General features: G+C 41.7%; 1 protein-coding gene across 19 annotated transcripts in view; it reads left to right on the top strand.

Moving 5' to 3' along the window:
• Positions 1-19,680, top strand: part of Magi1 (membrane associated guanylate kinase, WW and PDZ domain containing 1) — a 619,206-nt gene that overhangs the window by 513,513 nt on the left and 86,013 nt on the right. For 9 of the 19 annotated variants that reach the window (XM_046452730.2, XM_046452731.2, XM_046452717.2 and 6 more), the window contains exons 6-8: positions 8,718-8,800; positions 13,886-13,921; positions 19,403-19,460. In XM_046452730.2, the coding sequence (XP_046308686.1) occupies positions 8,718-8,800; positions 13,886-13,921; positions 19,403-19,460 (177 nt within the window). Of the gene's footprint in view, positions 1-8,717; positions 8,801-13,882; positions 13,922-19,402; positions 19,461-19,680 lie in introns of all 19 variants that reach the window. The other 10 variants (XM_046452718.2, XM_058582074.1, XM_046452716.2 and 7 more) reach the window with 2 other exon arrangements.

The following is a 19,680-nucleotide window of genomic DNA, read 5'->3' on the forward strand; positions in this document are numbered from 1 at the left end:
CTCCTACCCTCTCCCTGGGAAGCTGCAGATATAAATTAAATCGAAATCCCTCTTAACTGATGTTATTGTTTTATACGACTTAACAACTTTTTATATGAAAAATAAGATAGCTGTTTAGTGTTTTAGTCTGCTTTTTCACTCTTTTGATTGAAAGACCCGACTTTTATAATTGTAGAGGAGGAAAAGTTTATCTGGGGGCTCAGGGTTTCAGAGGTCTCAGTCCACAGACAGCAGACTCCACTCCTCGGGGCTCGAGGGGAGGCAGGACATCATGGAGGAAGAGTGTGGTGGAGGGAAGCAGCTCACATGGTGATCAGGAAGCAGAGAGAGACTCCACTCTCCAGAGACAAATAGAGACCCCAAAGCCACGCCCCCAATGCCCCCTCCTCCAGCCACACCCACCTGCCTCCAGCCACCACCCAGTTAATCCCATCAGGGATCCATTCACTGGTTGGGTTAAGGCTCTCACAACCCAGTCATGTCTCCTCTGAACCTTCCTGCACTGTCTCACATGTGAGATTGTAGGGAATATCTAATATCTAAATCATAATGATAGCCAAAATATTCTAATTACGGTACCTTAGGAATTTGAGGAGTAATTTCCCTAAAGGTTTAGACAACTAAATTATAGTGTATGTAGATTATGTTATAATATATAAAGAAAATGTTTAGGCATTAAAAGTATTACATTCTTTGCTTATTTTTTCTTAATTGGGTTGTGGTTTTCTTTTTTTTTCCTTTAAATATTTTTTTACATGTTGATGGACCTTTATTTTATTCATTTATGTATACGTGGTTCTGAGAACCGAACCCAGTGCCTCACACATGCTAGGCCAGTGCTCTACCACTGAGCACAACCCCAGCCCAGTTGTGGTTTTCTTATGGCTAAGTTTTAAGAGTTCTTCATTTATTCTAGATACCATTTGTACTTTTGGCTAAATTATTTATCAAGATTATTGACTTTTTAAGTGTGTTACATTCTGTAGCATGTTAAATTTTATGGGAATTGGATCTACCTTGTTTTATGCATGTGTATATATGTAAGTGTGTACAAGTTTTACAGTTTGGGAGAAATTAAAAATATCGGAATTAAAAAGAACATTAAAAAGTCAAGCATCGAAAGGAACTGAATAGATACTTTACAGAAAGAAGAAATACAATCGGTCAACAAATATATGTTGAAATGTTGAAAACTTTTCTAGCAATTAGAGAAATGCAAATTGAAACTACACTGAGATTCCATCTCACTCCTGGAAATTACCAAGAATATAAGTAACAATAAATGTTGGTGAGGATGGTGGAAAAGGTCTACTCATACATTGCTGGTGGGACTGCAGATTGGTGCAACCACTCTGGAAAGCAGTATGGAGATTCCTCAGGAAAACTGGGAATGGAACCACCATTTGACCAATTTATCCCACTCCTTGATTTATTCCCAAAGGACTTAAAATTAGCACATTACAGTGACACAGCCACATCAATGTTTATAGTAGTTCGATTCACAATAGCCAAGCTTTGGAACCAACTTAGGTGCCCTTCAACAGATGAATGGATAAAGAAAATGTGATATATATATGTACAGTGGAATATTAATCAGCCATAAAGAAGAATGAAGTTATGGCATTTGCTGGTAAATGGATGGAACTGGAGGCTATCGTGGTGAGTGAAATAAGCCAATTACAAGAAAACAAAGGCCGAATATTCTCTCTAATATGCAGATGCTAACACACAATAAGCCAGGGGAAGAATAAAAGTTCATTGGATGAGACAAAGGGGAATGAAGGGAAGGGAGAGGATGGGAACAGGAAAAGACAGTGGAATGAATGGGACAGAACTTTCCTCTGTTCATATATGAACACACGACCAGGGAAACCCCACATCATGTCCAACCACAAGAACGGGTAGTTTTACTCCATGTGTGTGTGACATGTTAAATAGACTCTATGGTCATGTTTGCCAAAAAAGAACAAATTTTAAAAAGTTTTCGGAAGTTAAACATGGACTTAGCCACTTTGGACATCACATAGAAAACAGACATAAGAGGACTTTGAAAGGAGAAGCAAATAAAGTCTGCTACCTCGGGAGCTAAGGATCAGAGGAGCTACAGGTAGGCCATCTGGAGCTTTCTTTTGATTTCATTTACCCACGACTTGGAGCTAAAGTAGCCTGCGGACCAGGAATACCCATGGAGAGGAGCACAGAAATCCTGATGAAGCCTGCTTTCTCCAGCCCAGGGCCAGACTGGCACCCTCCCAGGACAGCTGTGTATTCAGCTGTGATTTGCCTAGTTTCAGAACTTAGAATTACCTGTGGACCCGATCCACTCCCGGCCCCCCAGCCGTGGTTTAGCTGGGAACCTGGGCCTCTCCCCTGGGTCTGTGTGACAGAAGAACAGTCCCTCCTGCCATGTGCTTTCAGAAGAGGTTCCATGGAAAGCTGATACTCGGGTTGAAGCCATTCAGCAGCACTGCCCCCTCCCCACCTGGACAGGCGGCAGGGAGAGCCGGCATCTGATCTTCCCCCATTTGGCAGGAAGAGGTCACCTGCTCCTCCTCACTGGGGTGTTCATTGAAGAGTCACAAAGGAGGGGCAGGATTGTCACTTTCATCCAGTGGCAAATAGTCCACCCTCCTTTTACAGTCAGTGAGGCCACTTTGGGTGCAACAGTGAGATATTTCTGCCTCTTCCAGCCATGGCCTGGTGGGGAGCTGCAACTGCTCTCCCTTTGCAGGGCAGGCAAGGATCCCCTTCCCCTTTCAGTGTCCATGAAAGCTAGGGGACATGGGAGTAATGGGTAGCACCCCTCTTTCTTCTCTGGAGTATTGTCAGGGAAAGGGGCAAAACCAGAAAGTTAAAGTATAAAGTCCAGAGTCCTGTGAAGTAATACCCCAAATCTGCAGGTTAATAAAGAAAATCACTTCTTGTACCAAGAATAAGGACGATCTCAAGTTGGATGGGAAAAGCTAGGCTGTAGATGCAAAAACTAAGATGACAGAAATGTTACAATTAGCTAACAACAACAAAAAAAACTTTTAAAGCCATCATTATAAAAATGTTTCAGTGAACAATTATAGACATGCTTAAAACAAAAGGAAAAAAGTCTCAGCAAAGATACATAGAATAGAAATGTTTGAAAATACAGTAGTCAAAATGAAAAGCTTGCTACATGGATTCAACATCCTCCAGCTCCTCAACACAAGAATGAAAAGGAGCCAGGAAAGAATCTGAGAACCTGAAGATGCAAATTAGAAATCACCCCAATGTGCCAGGTGCAGAGGTGCACACCTGTCATCCCAGTGGCTCGGGAGGCTGAGGCAGGAGGATCCGTGAGTTCGAAGCCAACCTCAGCAAAAGCAAGGCCCTAAGCAACTCAGTGAGACCCTGTCTCCAAATAAAATAGAAAATAGGGCTGGGGATGGGGCTCGGTGGTTAAGCACCCCTGGGTACCAAAAAAAATCACCCAATATGAACAACGCATAACGTTGGGGGGAGGAGAGCGGAGAATAAAAGCTTCAAGCACTTTCGGATCAATAACAACAGAATTGGCTGTCTTCAGAATCCCAGGAGAAAAGAAAGTGTGTGGGACCGGAGGGGAAATAATGCTTGAAGAACTGATCTCTGAGATTTCCTCAAATATGGCAAAAGAAATCAACCTGCAGATTCAGGAAGCTGGGTGAGTACAAAAAGAATGAACCCAAGGAGACGACACCAAGACAACTGTACATCACAGTGGAATTTCTGAAAACTGAGCTCAAAGATGTTGAACAAGAGGAGTGACACTTAGAGATGTGAGTAAAACAGTTCAAAGAACAGCTCTTTTGACCCAAGGAACCACAGAGGCGAGAAGGAAGTTGTTTTAGTCATTGTTTTTGCTGCTGTGAGTAAAAGACCCACCAAGAACAACTGTGGAGGAGGAAAAGTTTATTGGGGGCTCAGGGTTTCCGAGGTCTCAGTCCACAGACAGCAGGCTCCATCCCTCGGGGCTCGAGGGGAGGCAGGACATCATGGAGGAAGAGTGGTGGAGGGAAGCAACTCCCATGGTGATCAGGAAGCAGAGAGACTCCACTCTCCAGAGACAAATAGAGACCCCAAAGCCACGCCCCCAATGCCCCCTCCTCCAGCCACACCCACCTGCCTCCAGCCCCCACCCAGTTAATCCCATCAGGGATCCATTCACTGGTTGGGTTAAGGCTCTCACAACCCAGTCATGTCTGGACCTTCCTGCACCGTCTCACATGTGAGCTTTTGGGGGACACCTCACATCCACATCACAACAGAAGTAGAACACATTTTTCAGATACTAAAAGAAAAGAGAGTCTTTTGCACCTAGTGGGAATATCCTACATCCTACAGAATGAAGGGAATCACGCCTCAGATGAAGACCTGTCACCGTGGGCTGCTCTCCATGAGTGGCTAAAGAATATTTCTAAAGCAAAAGAGAATTCTAAAAAAAAAATACTCTTGGAACATGGAATAGAAGAACTAACAATGGAAAAATCAAAAATATAAGTAAATTTGATACATTTTTCTTCAACTCTTGGATTTTTTTAATTAAATTTGAAGATTACAGCAAAAGTAACACTCCTTAATTTTTTTTCTAAATGTATGTAGAAAAACCCATTTTAGACATTTTATTATTGTTGATTGTGGTGTTGAGAGTGGTCCCCAGGACCTTATGCATGGTAGGCAAGCTCTACCACAGAGATATCAGCCAATGGTGTAGTTCCCAAGCCCAAGACAATTTTATTATAAATGAGGGCAGAAAAAGGAATATAGTGGAGAAAAGATTTATATACTTTAATCAAACCAGGGTAATATAATAACAGTAGATTGTGATAAGATATACACACATACACTTAAATATGTATATAAGTATATGTATATCTAAGTGTGTACATATAGTGTAATATAGTATATCTTATTACTTAGATTGTGGTAAGATATGTTAATATTTATATATAATCTAATGTACATATAATGTCCAACCTGAAGCAACCATTTAAAGAGTTTTAAAAAGAAATATAACTGGGCACAGTGGTGCATTCCTATAATCCCAGAGGCTTGGGAGGCTGAGGCAAGAGGATCACAAGTTCAAAGCCAGCCTCAGCAACTTAGTGAGGTCCTAATCAACTCATTGAGACCCTGTCTCTAAAATATAAAAAAGGGCTGGGGATGAGGCTCAGGGGTTGAGAACCCCTGGGTTCAATCCCTGGAATGAAAAACAACGAAGGGAAGGAAGGAAGGAGGGAAGGAAGGAAGGAGGGAGGGAGGGAGGGAGGGAGGGATGGAGGGAAGGAAGGAAGGAAGGAAATGTACTTAGAATATTATAAATAAATAAAAGTGGAACTCCAAAGTCAATTAAACCACAGGAAGCCTGGAAAAATAAAACAAAGTGGAAGACTTAAGGCATAACATCATGAATATTTATATTAATTAAACTAAATACATCAGTTAAAAGAATCACAAAGTGGATTAAAAAACACTACCCAATTATAGGCTGACTATAAACATTTATTCTGGGTATTAACAGTTTGTGTTGAAAGAAAAGAGAAAAATGGGTCTTACAGAGTGGCCATATTAATATCAGATAAAGTAGGAAATTTTCCAAAGTTTTTGGAAGGAAATAATATATTTCTAAAGAGCCCGTGAGTCAAAAAGGAAATCTCAAGAGAAACAAGGTAAGCCAATGATGAGAGGTAAATTTATAGCAGTAAGCACATCTATTAGAAATGAGGAGCAAAATCAACAATCTATACTCTTATCTCAGGAACCTAGAACAAGAAAAGTAAATCAAAATAAGCAAATGAAAGGCCATAATATAGAGAGAAATCAATGCCATTGAAAACAGAAAACCAAGGGGAAATCAAGGAATCAAACAACTCATTCTTCAAAATATTTACAAAAGCAGAATTTCTAGCAAGAATGTCAAACAAGGACTGGGGCGGTGACTGAGGGGTAGAGCACTGGCCTAGCATGTGTGAGGCACTGGGTTTGATTCCCAGCACTGCATATATGAGTAAAATAAAGGTCCATCAATAACTAAAAATATATATTTAAACGTGGAATTTTTTTATTTTAAAAAAAAAGGAATTCCAAATAATGAGTTACAAAAATCCTTAATGTTAGAAAGGAAAGAGGGGACCACTCAGACCCTGAAGATATCCAATAAATAAGAGGGTTCCACCAACAAACCTGCCCACATACATTTAACAACTTGGATGAAATGGAGCCGTTCCTCAAGAAGCGCACACCACTGCAGCAAAAATAATATGAAACAGGTCATTCCAATAGCTCTCCAACTCTGAAGAAAAGTGAATCTGCAGTTTTGAAACTCCTGAAAAAGAAATCTTAGGCCCAGATTGTTTCCTTGGAGAATTCCACTAATCCTATAAAGAAAAATGAACCACATTTCTACACAGTTTCTCCCAGAAAAGAGAAGGGGGGAAGAAGCCTTCCTAATTATTTTTGTGAAACTGCTATTTCTCTGACTCTAAAGCTCAACAAAGAAGTAGGAAAAAAAATATATGTACAAAAATCCTTAACAAGTATCAGCCAACAATATTTAGTAAGATACGTTGTACCTGCCCAGCGTAGTGGTGCAAGCCTATAATCCCAGCAGCCCGGGAAGCTGAGGCAGGAGGATCGTGAGTTCAAAGCCAGCCTCAGCAATGGTGAGGCAACAAGCAACTCAGTGAGACCCTGTCTCTAAATAAAATACAAAATAGGGCTGGGGATGTGGCTAGGTAGTTGAGTGCCCCCTGAGTTCAATCCGCGGTACCCTCTACCCCTGGCCGCCACCAAACAAAAAAAGACACATTGTTCCTATGACCAGTAGAAGTTGTTATAATATGTAGGGCTGGGTCAGTAGCATGTGTAAAGCCAAGTGATCCTCAGTAAAAATGAAATGAAATAAAACGCACACTATATTTTAATAGTCTAAAGAAAAAAAATCAAATTATCACATTAACACAGAAAAAGCATTTACAACACTGAGTATTCATAAGAAAACTTATCAGTAAATTATTAGTGGAATTTTCTTGATTTGATTAAAAGCATATATGAAAAATCTATAGTCACCATTATACTTAATAGTGAAAGAAGAAATACTTCCTGCATGTTTAAGAACAAGCCAAGGATTTCAGCACTCATCACTCTTATTCAAAATCATACTGAAGAGGGTCCCGGGTTGGGGCTCAGTGGTAGAGTGCTTGCCTAGCATGTGTGGGGCACTGGGTTTATCCTTAGCACCACATACAAATAAATAAGTAAAATAAAGGTATTGTGTCTGTCTACAACTAAAAATAAAAAAAATTTAAAAATCATACCTAACCTCTAGCCAGTTTTATAAGCCAAGGAAAGCCAATGAGATTACAAAGGAAGAAACAAAACTGACCCTCTCTATGGATCGCAGGATTAGGAAGAGAATTATAGAATACTGTACTCAGAAAGATTCTTTCAGTTCACCACAGTTGCAAGATAAAAGGTCATATGAGTATTTATTTTATGTCTACATCCTAGCAATACTTAGACACCCCCCATCCTTCCAGATCTATAGCCTAAACTTCCAACTTCAAAAAAAAATTGAGATTGCTGCCTAAACATTTAAAAAAAAAATAAAGAAAAGAAAAGGAAAATTTTTGAATTTCTTGTTTTCTTTTGTGGTTTGTAGCCAGAACTATTAGACTTGTCCTACCACTTAGCTGCACAATACTGGGTCCTCAAACAGAACGCTCCTTGCTCTGCTTTGGGAAGCACAAAGGCAGACTTCTTCCAACTGTGCTGGTGACTTTTTTTTTTGGAACCAGGGATTGAACCCAGGGGCCCTTAACCACTGAGCCCCATCCGTAGCCCTTTTTATATTTTTCTTAGAGACAGGGTCTTTCTGAGTTGCTTAGGCCCTTGCCAAATTGCTGAGGCTGACTTTGAATTCCTCCTGCCTCAGCCTCCCCATTGCTGGGGGATTACAGGCCTGTGCCACCACACCCAGCTGGTGAGGTCTCTAATATGAGTGAAAGCCAGTGTCCTTGAGAATGTGTCTGTCTGTCCTTTCAGCTGTTGAAGGCCCTGATCACTGTTGAAAGACATCATGCATGGCTGGGCTTGGACCCTCCAGAAGGTGCTGGGGCAGCATGTTTAGCGTCTCCACACTTTGTCTGGGTGGCCCAGGTTCTATTTACAATGGCTAATTAGGGGTTGCCTTCCGTGTTTTGAGAACCTGATTTAGGATGCTGTCACGACTCATGTGTACGCGTGGGTTTGAGCCCCTTGTGTGAATTGCGGTCATTTCACACAGTTGTGGGGGTGCTCAGGAGTGAAGTAGCAGACTTCTCTGTGAATTCCAGCATCCAAGATTTAAGTCAGAGACACATTTAAAATAAATTAGAAATTGCTCTTTGGCAAATGTGAAGGCTAATAGGGTAAGTCTAGACAGTTACCAAGGCGAGCCATTGGTAACTCGTTTTTCAAACTGAAGCTGGTATTACATTTTCAGCTTGCAGTAATTGAATGATTGGAGCTCAGGCAGGGAAAGTGCCTCCTTGAGATTCTCCCCCGAGTGATTTTATCACTTCAAACTTCTGGTTTGAGTTTGCTGATGAAAAGGATCTTTGTTTTGGTTGAAGAGCAAATAGTCAAGTGTGGGTACTTCTTCTGTCGTTGGACTTTTTTCTTAACCCCATTTTAAAATGAATTTCTTTGCTTTCATTTGTGAATTGCAGCCATAACACAAAAACAACGTCTTGGTTAGACCCTCGGTGCCTGAACAAACAGCAGAAGCCTCTAGAAGAGTGTGAAGATGATGGTAAGTTCTCAGAAGATTTGGCTCAGGTGAATTGGGGGCCTGTTCACAAGAGCAGACTTGAAAGAGTGATCCAAAGGTCCAGTGTGGTTTGTTTGTTTTTGGTACCAGGGATTGAGCCCAAGGGTGCTCAACCACTGAGCCACATCCGCAGTCCCCTTTGTATTATATTTAGAGACAGGGTCTCACTAAGTTGCTGAGGCTGGCTTTGAACTTGCAATCCTCCTGCCTCAGCCTCCAAGCCACTGGGATTACAGCCACCACTCCCAGCTTCAGTCTGTTTTTAATATCGAGCTTTGAAAAGGTAATTCAGTTTTGAAATTGAGGACAGTAGCACGTGCCTATAACCCCAGCTACTCAGGAGACAAGAGGCAGGAGAATCGCAAGTTCCAAACCAGTCTGGGCAACTTAGTAAGCCCCTGTTACAAAATAACATCTTTAAAAAGTGCTGATAGCTCAGTGGTATAACTCTTGCTTAACATGCATAAGGCCCTGGGTTAATAAGTTAATGCAATTTCTAGGAAATGCCCTGAGTTTACCAAAACAGGAGGAAATTGAGTAGGTTTGTTTTTTGTTTTGTTTAAACAACAATCCTTTATATACAAAGGAGGTGTACTGTCTTATCTCCACTGGAAACAGAACCTCAGTTCAGCCAGAAACAAAGGTACCCAATGAGGTATCTGCACTGGATACCTCCTATGCTGGCAGATACCTCCTCTGCCTTCAGGGGGCCTGGTAAAGACTTCAGAAATTCTCTGAGCATATAGACACCTGCGGTGCTACTGGACCATCACCCTATGTTACAAAAATCTTAGGGGAAAAAATCAGGAGCTCTGTGGGTGCTCCTTGTTTGATAATTCTGTTATTTCCCCAATTTGGGGGGCGGGGAGGAGAGCAGATTTTGATATGCTTGGGCATTTCCACGTGACTTAGGATGAACCCATACTGTCTGCAAAGTGTGTCCTCTGAGAAAGAGGCTGAGATGTTACTTACAGCCTCCAATCTCACTGCTCATCTTAGGATCAAAGTAACTGCCTGTGAAAGTTTTCATTGAAAAAGTTTGTTTCAAAACTTTGGGGTTTATAATTACTTCTCCAAAATGAAGAAAAAAAAAATTAAGACACAGCAAATTTGTACCCTTTTTAGCAGTACTCAGAAATCTCTCCCGAGCTCTACCAAAATTGCTTTTTGTTGTGGACTTTTTGAAAGGGAAATGGTTTTGTTCCTCATTATTCAATTCTGGCATTTGCATTAGCAGTATAATTATTCAGCACATATTTTTCCGTAAGACAACAGAACTATTAATTCATTCTATAGTGCAGAATTGTTGTGTATATAAATCTGAGGTTTGTTTGAAAATGCAAGTCAGTATTTTAAAGGATGCATCTTGTCGAAAACTTGCACTCCAAGATCTTCCCATTATACATGGTTTGCAGATTCCCTGGAATGAACATGGAATTTTACATTCAGGTTTATCTCAGTGACTTCAAATGGAAATGCATGTCCTGCTAACCTAGGCTTGAGCGACTTGCTTATTTTGTTATTTAGTTCCATTCCTGAAGGAGTGGTGCAAGTCTGATCAGTTCTATTATTTTTTTTTTTCATGCTCTGGGGACAATAGAATGTCCTGCTTATTTAAAGGTTCTGTTTAGTATAGAATAGTTAAGTGACTAATTTTCAAAGATTAGAACATAAGACACGTTCAACCGTGAAACTTCATGGAACCACATCTGATCTGTATTTGAAGACTGATGATTTTGAAGGCCATTTACGACTCTATGTAGGGTTTTCAATGACAGAATGCATTGTAGCTACAGTGGGATTGTAGAAAATGCCTCTTAATATAATTTTAATGACTGCAAGAGCTTTTACTGAGAAAAAAAAAAAAACTATTAGTGGAATAAAGTACTGAGAAGAGTCCCTGAACAGTTTCATTATTGGTAATTTTAACTCTTAGAATTCTTACCATTTCATAAATTAATGTAATTTCCTTTAGCCCAAGTGTGTATCCCTAGCACATGCAGTTAGCTTCACAACTCCACTTTCAGCATTAGACTTTATATATTCTATTTCTACTATAAATAGATATTTTTGTGTGTCTGTGCATACAAACCTTACAACTGCGTCATCGGAGGATGATGAATTTTGTTTTGCTTCTTCTCTTGCCAGTGAACATCAGGCTGCCTTGGGTGCTTGTTTAGATATTTGCTGTTTATATGTTATTACTTGTAACCATTATTGGTTACAAATGTTTCTACTCTCTGCAGTATAGCTGCCATGCTATGGTATGCCTTCATACTTAATCATGGTGAAGGTTTAACGTTTTTCCATTTTGAGTGTGGGATTTTGATCTTTGGTGTATTAATTACTCCTTTGGTCCTTGCTCTCTGCAGCTAGTTCTCATAGAAACCTCCGACCTTGCCTTTGAGCTCGGGGCTAGGGTTTTAATCTGCCTGATTGATAATGCCAACTGGTGGTCTCAAAGAGACTTCAGACTCAGCCTGATTATAACCAAACTAATGATCTTGCCTCCCTCCCACCTCCCCACACACATGAGACCTGTCATAAGCGTTCGCCATCTCAGTTGAATGAAAATTCATTCATACCAAAGAGTCCTACTGATCGGGCACAGTGGTGCACCATAATCCCTGCTATTCCGGGGGCTGAGGCAGGGGAAGCCCAAGGTCAAAGCCATGGTCATCCTGGACAAGTTAGATCCGGTCTCAAAAAGAGCTGGGGGTGGAACTCTGTGGTCGAATGCCCCTGGGTTCAATCCCTAGTACCACAAATAAAGAAAAAAAAGGGGAAAGAAAGGGTCCTATTGAGTGGCCACCTTTCTTTGCACCCATTTCTAGTCTGTGAACCAGCTAAATTCACTCTTCCCCTACGTATTTCTGAAGTCCATTCCCTAATTCTTCACCTCCTCTGCCATTCCTAGCACACCTTTCTTTCTTAGGCTGAACCCAGAGCAGGTTTTGAAAATGTAACTGTGCCGATGCTGTCCCCGTCCCTGAGCACCCTCAGGCCCTACGTTCGTTCGGTGGCCTCCCAGTTTGCCCTGCGAGTGCCTGGTCCCCAGGTCACTTTCTCTGAGCCCCACGTGGTTCAGCTCCACCCAGGCTCTCTGCCCTTGTCCCCACCAGTCCTGAGTCCCTGCCCCTGGTAGGTAGGTGTGCATTTCTCTTCTCAGACTGCTCCTTCTCGTCACAGATGGTTATCCAGAACCTACTCTATGCCAGAATGCTCTTCCACCCTTCAGGGGTATCCGTGAGTGCAACGGACGGAAAGTCTGGCTTTCATAGCCACATCAGTTCCAGGCGTTTCCCACCTAAATTTGGCATATCCTTCAGATCATAGCTCAGAGACTCTCTCCACGATCCGTCCACTCTTGTGTGTATCTCATGCTAGAGACCTTTTTTTTTTTAAGTTGTAGATGGACACCATATCTTTTAGTGATTGATCGATTGATTGATTGATATGTGACACTGAGGATCGAACCCAGTGCCTCACACATGCCACACACGTGCTCCACCGCTGAGCCACAACCCCGGGCCCTCGCTCTAGAGATATTACCATAGTTTTAATTTTGGTTTTAATTTTGTCTCCTCTTCTCAAAGGGTAGACACATTTTCCTGCTTATTGTGATATCTCTGCCACCCACCACGATGACCGGCACATGATAGGTCCTTGTAAATTATACTGAAAGAAATGAATGAATGCTCCCAAAGATGGATAATATCCAGATAGGCATGTTCACAAATGATTTTTTTTTTTATAACTCATCGCCAGTTGAAACTCACTGATGAAAACCGGCTAGTTTCTTAAGTCAAATGCTTACAAGATATTTTTTTGTTTGTTTCTTTGTTTGTTGGGGGGTACCAGGGATTAAACTCAGGGGCACTCAACCACTGAGCCCCATCCCCAGCCCTATTTTGTATTTTATTGAGAGACAGGGTCTCCCTGAGTTGCTTAGGGCCTCGCTAAGTTGCTGAGGCTAGCTTTGAACTCAGCCTCCAGAGCTGCTGGGATTATAGGCGTGCACCACAAGGTGTTTAAATTCCTGTTTGTTCCTTAATAATGGATCCACTCATTCATTCATTCATTCATTCAAGGAATATTTGTTACCTAACATGTACCAGGAAACTCCCCTGGGCACTGAGCATGCCCTAGTAGTGAGAATAGACTCAACCTCTGTTGTCCCCATTTGGAACTTCCAGCAGAGGGGGCAGCCACCTACATTGCAGTTGGGCCAACTTTATGTATGAAAGGACTTTTGTGTGCTCTGCTGTGATGTCAGTAATAAAGCGTTTTATTGTCAGCATGAGGAGGCGTGGAATGGAAAGGATTTTACTCATTTTGCTTGCTGAAGTCAGTGAGAACATTTCACCTGTACTATTTCTGAATCATTTGACTTTTAAAACTTTTCTAGAAAGAAACACCCCACCCGGTAGACTCTGCCTCCCCACGCTCCTTCAGTGCATTCATCAAGCATCCCTTCCTGGGTGTGTTTCTCATCATGACTTAATTCATCTTTCTCTCCTCTTTGAAAGACTCTGAACTCATTGTACCCCCTGCTCTCTGAGTGCCACCTCCCTGTCCCTTTTCAAGCAGCCGTATTACTTATAAGTTAAGTAATTATTTAATTGTGCGTTTAATTGCCTCACTGATGAGTGGATTATTGGAGGATTAAAAGGACTCATATTGAAAAGTCTCACAGCTTTGTTGGCGGCAAATAAGGTCTGTAATAAGTGACTTCCCACTTAGGAACGTTGAGACCTCAAAGGTGTATTTCATCTTTTACAACCAATCAAGCCCTATTTTGGCATGCTAGGAAATGAGCCGTGTAATTATTTTGCCAATATCAGCTCTTACTGTTCTGTGATTCACGTTGAGGTCACACTTTCTGGCCAAGCCAATGAAATGAGCCACGGTGCAGGTAAGGACACAATCAAGTGATGGAGTTGCTGCTGTTATTTTTTTGTTTTGTTTTGTTTTTTAATTTTCTGTGGGGAGCTTCTGTCTTGGTGTTGGTGTCTGAATTTTTCTTTCTCTCTTTTCTGTCTCATTCCTGCTATTCCTTTGGAGAAGAAGGGGTACACACCGAGGAGCTGGACAGTGAACTAGGTAAACCCTCTGCTTGCCTGCCTGCCTGCAGCTGATGTCGCATGATTGATTACCCTGCATGATTTTATAAACTGCATGTTCTATTTTTTTTTTTTTGGTACCAGGGATTGAACCCAGGGGCACTTGACCACTGAGCCCCATCCCCAGCCCTATTTTGTATTTTATTTAGAGACAGGGTCTCACTGAATTGCTTAGGGGCTTTCTAAGTTGCTGAGGCTGGCTTTGAACTCACCATCCTCCTGCCTCAGCCTCTCGAGCTGCAGGGATGAGAGGCGTGCACCACTGCACCTGGCCAAGGCTTTTGTTTTTAAGGATGTTTAATGCGTCGTCCTCTGATCATCGTGGTAGGAATGGCTTAAGGTTCAACGCTAAATTTCTTTAAAAAGAAGATGAAGAAGTCATCAATTTAATGATTAGATAATTGAAAAAGACAGGGCTAGGTTTTCCATATACAAAACAATTGTGTTGATCATTTGTGGAACCAATTTCAATCCCTCTTGCTACCTGAATGCTCTCTGTGAGTGGCCACTGGGGATCACACAGCTGTGCGCAGAGCAACCTTAGTTGCTTCTATGGAAGTTCAGATGGTAAAATTTCCAGAAGGAGCTTTCCGTGTTTCTCCCTGGGCCACTGTGATGGCCTTAAAGACCTCTAAAAGATGAGTTTTAATGGTGCATGATTCCCTTCTCCTAGTCACTGCCGGAATTCTGGGAGGTGGGTGGTGCAGGGATGGAGGCGTCTCTGTGGTCTGACCAGACTGCCTGGCTCCCCTGCTTACTGCCTCTGTGACCTCAGCCAATATCCAGAATTGCCCATTACCTGACCCCACTTCTGTTTGCTTCCTTTTTATCAAAATGTATAAATTGGGGCTGAAAGAAGAGCTCTTGGAGATTTACTGAAAATGCATTTCTATATATGTCACTGTGATCAACTCATGGGCGCTATTGCTAGTTTTATTATCATCTAATTCTCATGGGATTTATCAATACTTCTTACAGCATTTTTTCCTTTTAACGAAAGTCAAGGAAGGAGTGTGTTCTGTCCTGCAGAAGTAGCCTGGATGTGTTTTAGTCTTGTTTTGTTTTTTAGTTAGTTTTTTTTTTTTAATTGTACCAGGAATTGAACTCAGGGGCACTCAACCACGGAGCCCCATCCCCAGCCCTTTCCATCTTTTATTTAGAGACAGGGTCTCACTGAGTTGCTTAGGGCCTCACTAGTTGCTGAGGCTGGCTTTGAACTCATGATTCTCCTGCCTCAGCCTCCTGAGCCCCTGGTATGACAGGCGTGCACCACCGCGCCTGGTCTAGATGTGTTCTTTTAGGCAGGGTAGCAGCATGGCCCTTGGATTTTGCCTGCTTCTGTACCGTGTAACTCCTGGTCTGTGCACATGTGCAGACACACCCTTGGTCTTTTCTGTTGCACGTACCCTGGAGTCTGTTGACAAGCTCTCGGCCCATTTTCTCAATGAAAGGGTCCTAATTTCAAACAAAAGCATCGGTCAGGATTTCAGTGAATGGTGTGCCAAGGAAACCTCATTCTCTATAATCTGCCCCGAGTGGTACAGGCGGATGGCTGAGGTGCTGGACACAGACCATTTGGTTATGAAGTTGTCATTTCTGAGCTCTGTTGTTGGAGTTGGGTCAGTAGCTCCATTATGTACCTTTTGTTTGCTTAACTTATCTACATCTTCTGCAGAAGTCTTCCCAGAATGAAAAACAGAGCCTTCTTTTGTAACTACAGGGTTTTCTGGTGGTGAAACCAACTAGGGAAGGTAGAGACAAGAAAACCGAGTTCCCCTCCCCGTCAAAACTAAGGCACCGTTTTGGAATTCATCTTTGATCTGGAACACGATTTTCCAGGTGTACCCTGACAGATCTGTTGAAAGGAGCATAGAACATTACACTACTCAATATTTACTCCTGAAATGAAAAATGATATTGCGTGAAATTTTCAGAGGCAGGAATAGCAAGCAGGTGGGCTACAGAAATCCATCCTGGTCCTGTGTGCTCTCGGGTGGCTGCTGCTCTTTGTTGGATATTTGCTGAGGTCCATCCTGTGCTAAGTGTTTTTCAAGCATCCTCCTTTAATCCATGGTTGACCTTTGATGTGAACCCAGAAGAAAGGTTATGGTTCAGAGGTGTTAAGTAACCAGCCCAAGGCCACAGAGCAAAAGAGCTAAGTGGAATTTAAGGTTAAATGCCAGATCTGGACAGTGCCAGAAAGATCTCAGTGTTCTTTAGTCTCCATAATGAATTTTATGGTCTTTGACAGTGGTTAGATATGGTGGGGTAGGGGCTCAGAAATCTTCAGTGCTTATTAAAAAAAAAAAAAAAAAAAAACTATAATAGAATGTATAATATTCTGGGCTTAAATATTTCCTGCCATTTTTAGTTTTTTTAGAACCAAATGGCAATTCTAGGACAAACATTTTCTTTCTTTCTTTTTTTTTTTTTAAATTGATGACCCACTTCTATTTTAAGCATTGGGAGACTAATTCCTATTATTAAGTTAATCACCACATTTGGAAGTGAGAAATCTATCTTTTCAATTCAAAAGGAGTTTTAACTTGAAGAACTGCAAAATTTCTGGAGTTGGTCCATCTGTTCCAGAAGTTTTAAAATCAGCCAATATCCAGAATTGCCCGTTAACTGACCCCACTCCTGAACTCTGGAATGTTAATAGGTTATTGATGGGGCAACAGGTCAAGATCCAGGAGTAGCTTTTCTTTTTCTCTTTTCGTGTCTCCATCAAATCACTGTCTGCTTGGGCAGTGAGCTTGTGTTTATCTTCATGTCGCTGTTGTCTGACATATCCTCGAGTAAACAGTTGGCACTCAATAAATGTTTATCTGCTTAATAGTTGAATACAGTAAATGCTTAATATCTTTCCCATTGTATCTAAGCAGGTCAAATATTTCAGGTTTCAGATTTTGAAAAGCAGTCTGGTTCTGTTAATGGTCACCGGGCTCCCCCCTCTCTGACCCATCTTCTACCCCATACAAATGTCTGACTTTGCACCAATTTGCCTTTTTTTAATCTTCAATTTTCCAACTCTCTGGAAATATTTTCCTGGTTTATTTTCATTTAAATGGTCTTTTCCAGCTTAGTAAAGGGAAACTGTTTCCCAGGTGTTTGATTTGCATCAACCCATAAGACTTGGTTTATAAAAATGCCAAGTTGTATCAACATCTGCAAATTGGACCTGTCTTGAATTTTAGTAGCTTATGTCTCCTGAATTCAAATACTTTTTTAGGGGGCATTGGGGGGTTGAACTCAGGGGTACCCAACCACTGAGCCCCAGCCCCAGCCCTATTTTGTATTTTATTTAGAGACAGGGTCTCCCTGAGTGGCTTAGCACCTTGCTGTTGCTGAGGCTGGCTTTGAACTCGCGATCCTCCTGCCTCAGCCTCCAGAATCACTGGGATTACAGGCGTGGGCCACTGTACCTGGCTATTCACAGATGTCTAAAAAGCCTGTTGAATTTTGTTTTGTTTTTAATTAGCAAAAGAAGGGGAGGGGTACCTGTCTCCTTGTTTGCAGACAAATAACACATGGAGCAAAAACCATGAAGTTCACGTTTCTCCGTGTGCAGGCAAGTGTGAGCCAGACACAAACGTTGAGCAGTCTTGAGTGTGCTTGGGGGTGCACTCACACCTTCCTCTCATTCTGAAACTGTGGGTGGCACAGGTGGGTCCTCACTGATGTCATAGTCATCATTGGAAAATAGCGACCATATGATTCCCTGGATTTTAAAAAATCGATTTCAAAATGCATGGCATTTCAAGGGTGTACCGGACACCATTCAAATAGTTCCTCCTAGTTCCTTCCAGGAATCACGATCCACTTTGGAGTCTGGCTTAATACAAGCTTGCTTTGGCAGCGTGTATGACGGTGGATGGAAAAGGAGTTGAATGATTGCAGCGCTCTCTAAAAAGGTGGTGTCCCGACATAAAATGCCACCTCATTGCTTTTTCCACCAAGTAAAATAATCGGATGCAAGGGGCTTCCCCACAATAGATTCTTGTCACAGAGGTCGCTATTTCCTGATTAATGAAATTCCAAACTAAGATCTGAAACCTTTCGAAGTCACATCCAGTAGGTCATGGTTGAGTTTTTGAAAATCACGTATGTCTCCCAAAGCCATTTTCCTACCATATTTAAGGGAATGACATCTTCCCCCGTAGGTAGCCAGTTTTATTTATTTATTTAATTATTATTATTGTCATTATTATTTTTTGGAGGGTGTACCAGGAACTGAATTACCAAGGAGCACATTTTCAGGCTTTTTGTATACTTTTCTATTTAGAGACAGGGCCTTCCTAAATTCCTTAGGGTTTCACTAAGTTGCTGAGGCTGGCTTTGAACTCGCGATCCTCCTACCTCAGCCTCCCGAGTCGCTGCCATCACAGGTGTGTGCCACAGTGCCTGGGTGTGTTACTTTTTTATAGGTGAAGTGCTGGGGAAGATGGACTGGCCCAAACACAGAAACAGAGTGAGCTGTGTGTGTGCAATTCAAACACACTCCTTCATACGGGCATTTTTTATTTACTCAGTAGCATTTTAATTAGGAACATGGAGAAAAATAAGATGCAGATTTAATTTTCTTCCAGAGAAAGGGAAACAGTTCTGTTGAACTGAAAACGAAAAGAAGCATTGATTTTCATCTGTTTTTGCCCTTGTGGTAAGGTAGCCTGGAAACCAAACAAGAAAACAGTAAATATTTCGCGTAGGTACTAGAGCGTGCAAGGCAAGTTTTTAACTATTTCCATTAAAAACGAATTTAATAGTTGGTTTAAAATAAAAGGCAGCTGGGACAGCATTTTATTAAGTTTTATTTTCTTGCGTAAAACACCAGTAGATAAAGAGTTGTTCTTCATGAGAAAAGTGCACTCAAGAAATAAAAGGAGTATGCACTTCTTTTTGGTTAGGATATACAGTTTTAATTGGGTTCAAAGACTTCTTTTTTTGGGGGGGTGGATACCAGGGATTGAACTCAGGGGCACTCGACCACTGAGCCCCATCCCCAGCCCTATTTTATTTTATTTTTTAAAGAGAGAGTGAGAGAGAGAATTTTAATATTTATTTTTTTAGTTATCGGCGAATACAACATCTTTGTTTTGTATGTGGTGCTGAGGATCGAACCCGGGCCGCACGCATGCCAGGCGAGCGCGCTACCACTTGAGCCACATCCCCAGCCCCTATTTTATATTTTATTTAGAGACAGGGTCTCACTGAGTTGCTTAGCACTTTGCTTTTGCTGAGGCTGGCTTTGAACTCGAGATCCTCCTGCCTCAGCCTCCTGAGCTGCTGGGACGACAGATGTGCACCATCATGCCCCGCAGGGGTTTAAGGCCTTCTTATGAGACCTTTTCTTTTTCTTTCTTTCTTTTTTTTTCTTTTTTTGGCCTACCTCAGTTGTCGATGGTCCTCAGGCTCTTCAAGAATCTGTTCTTCTTGTTCTAAATATTCTTTTATATTTCAGAACTGCCTGCTGGTTGGGAAAAGATCGAAGATCCTGTCTATGGTGTCTACTATGTAGAGTAAGTGGCTGTTCTTGTGTATGCTTCTGCTAAGCGGAGTTCGCCATCATGATCCTCTGCCTGCTAATTATGATATTAATTTCATACTGAAAATGCGTATGTCTGTTTTAATGAATGAGAAGATAATTCCGTGCATCCAAAGATAGTAAATTCCATTATTAAATTCAGGAGGGCAGGATCCACGTCTTCAACCATTTCACAAAGGCTGAACAGAGTCCTG

This window comes from Marmota monax, unplaced genomic scaffold, assembly GCF_021218885.2.
Source record: "Marmota monax isolate L192 unplaced genomic scaffold, Marmota_monax_Labrador192_F-V1.1 WCK01_AAM20220418_F8-fsc00042, whole genome shotgun sequence".
NCBI classification, from domain to species: domain Eukaryota; kingdom Metazoa; phylum Chordata; class Mammalia; order Rodentia; family Sciuridae; genus Marmota; species Marmota monax.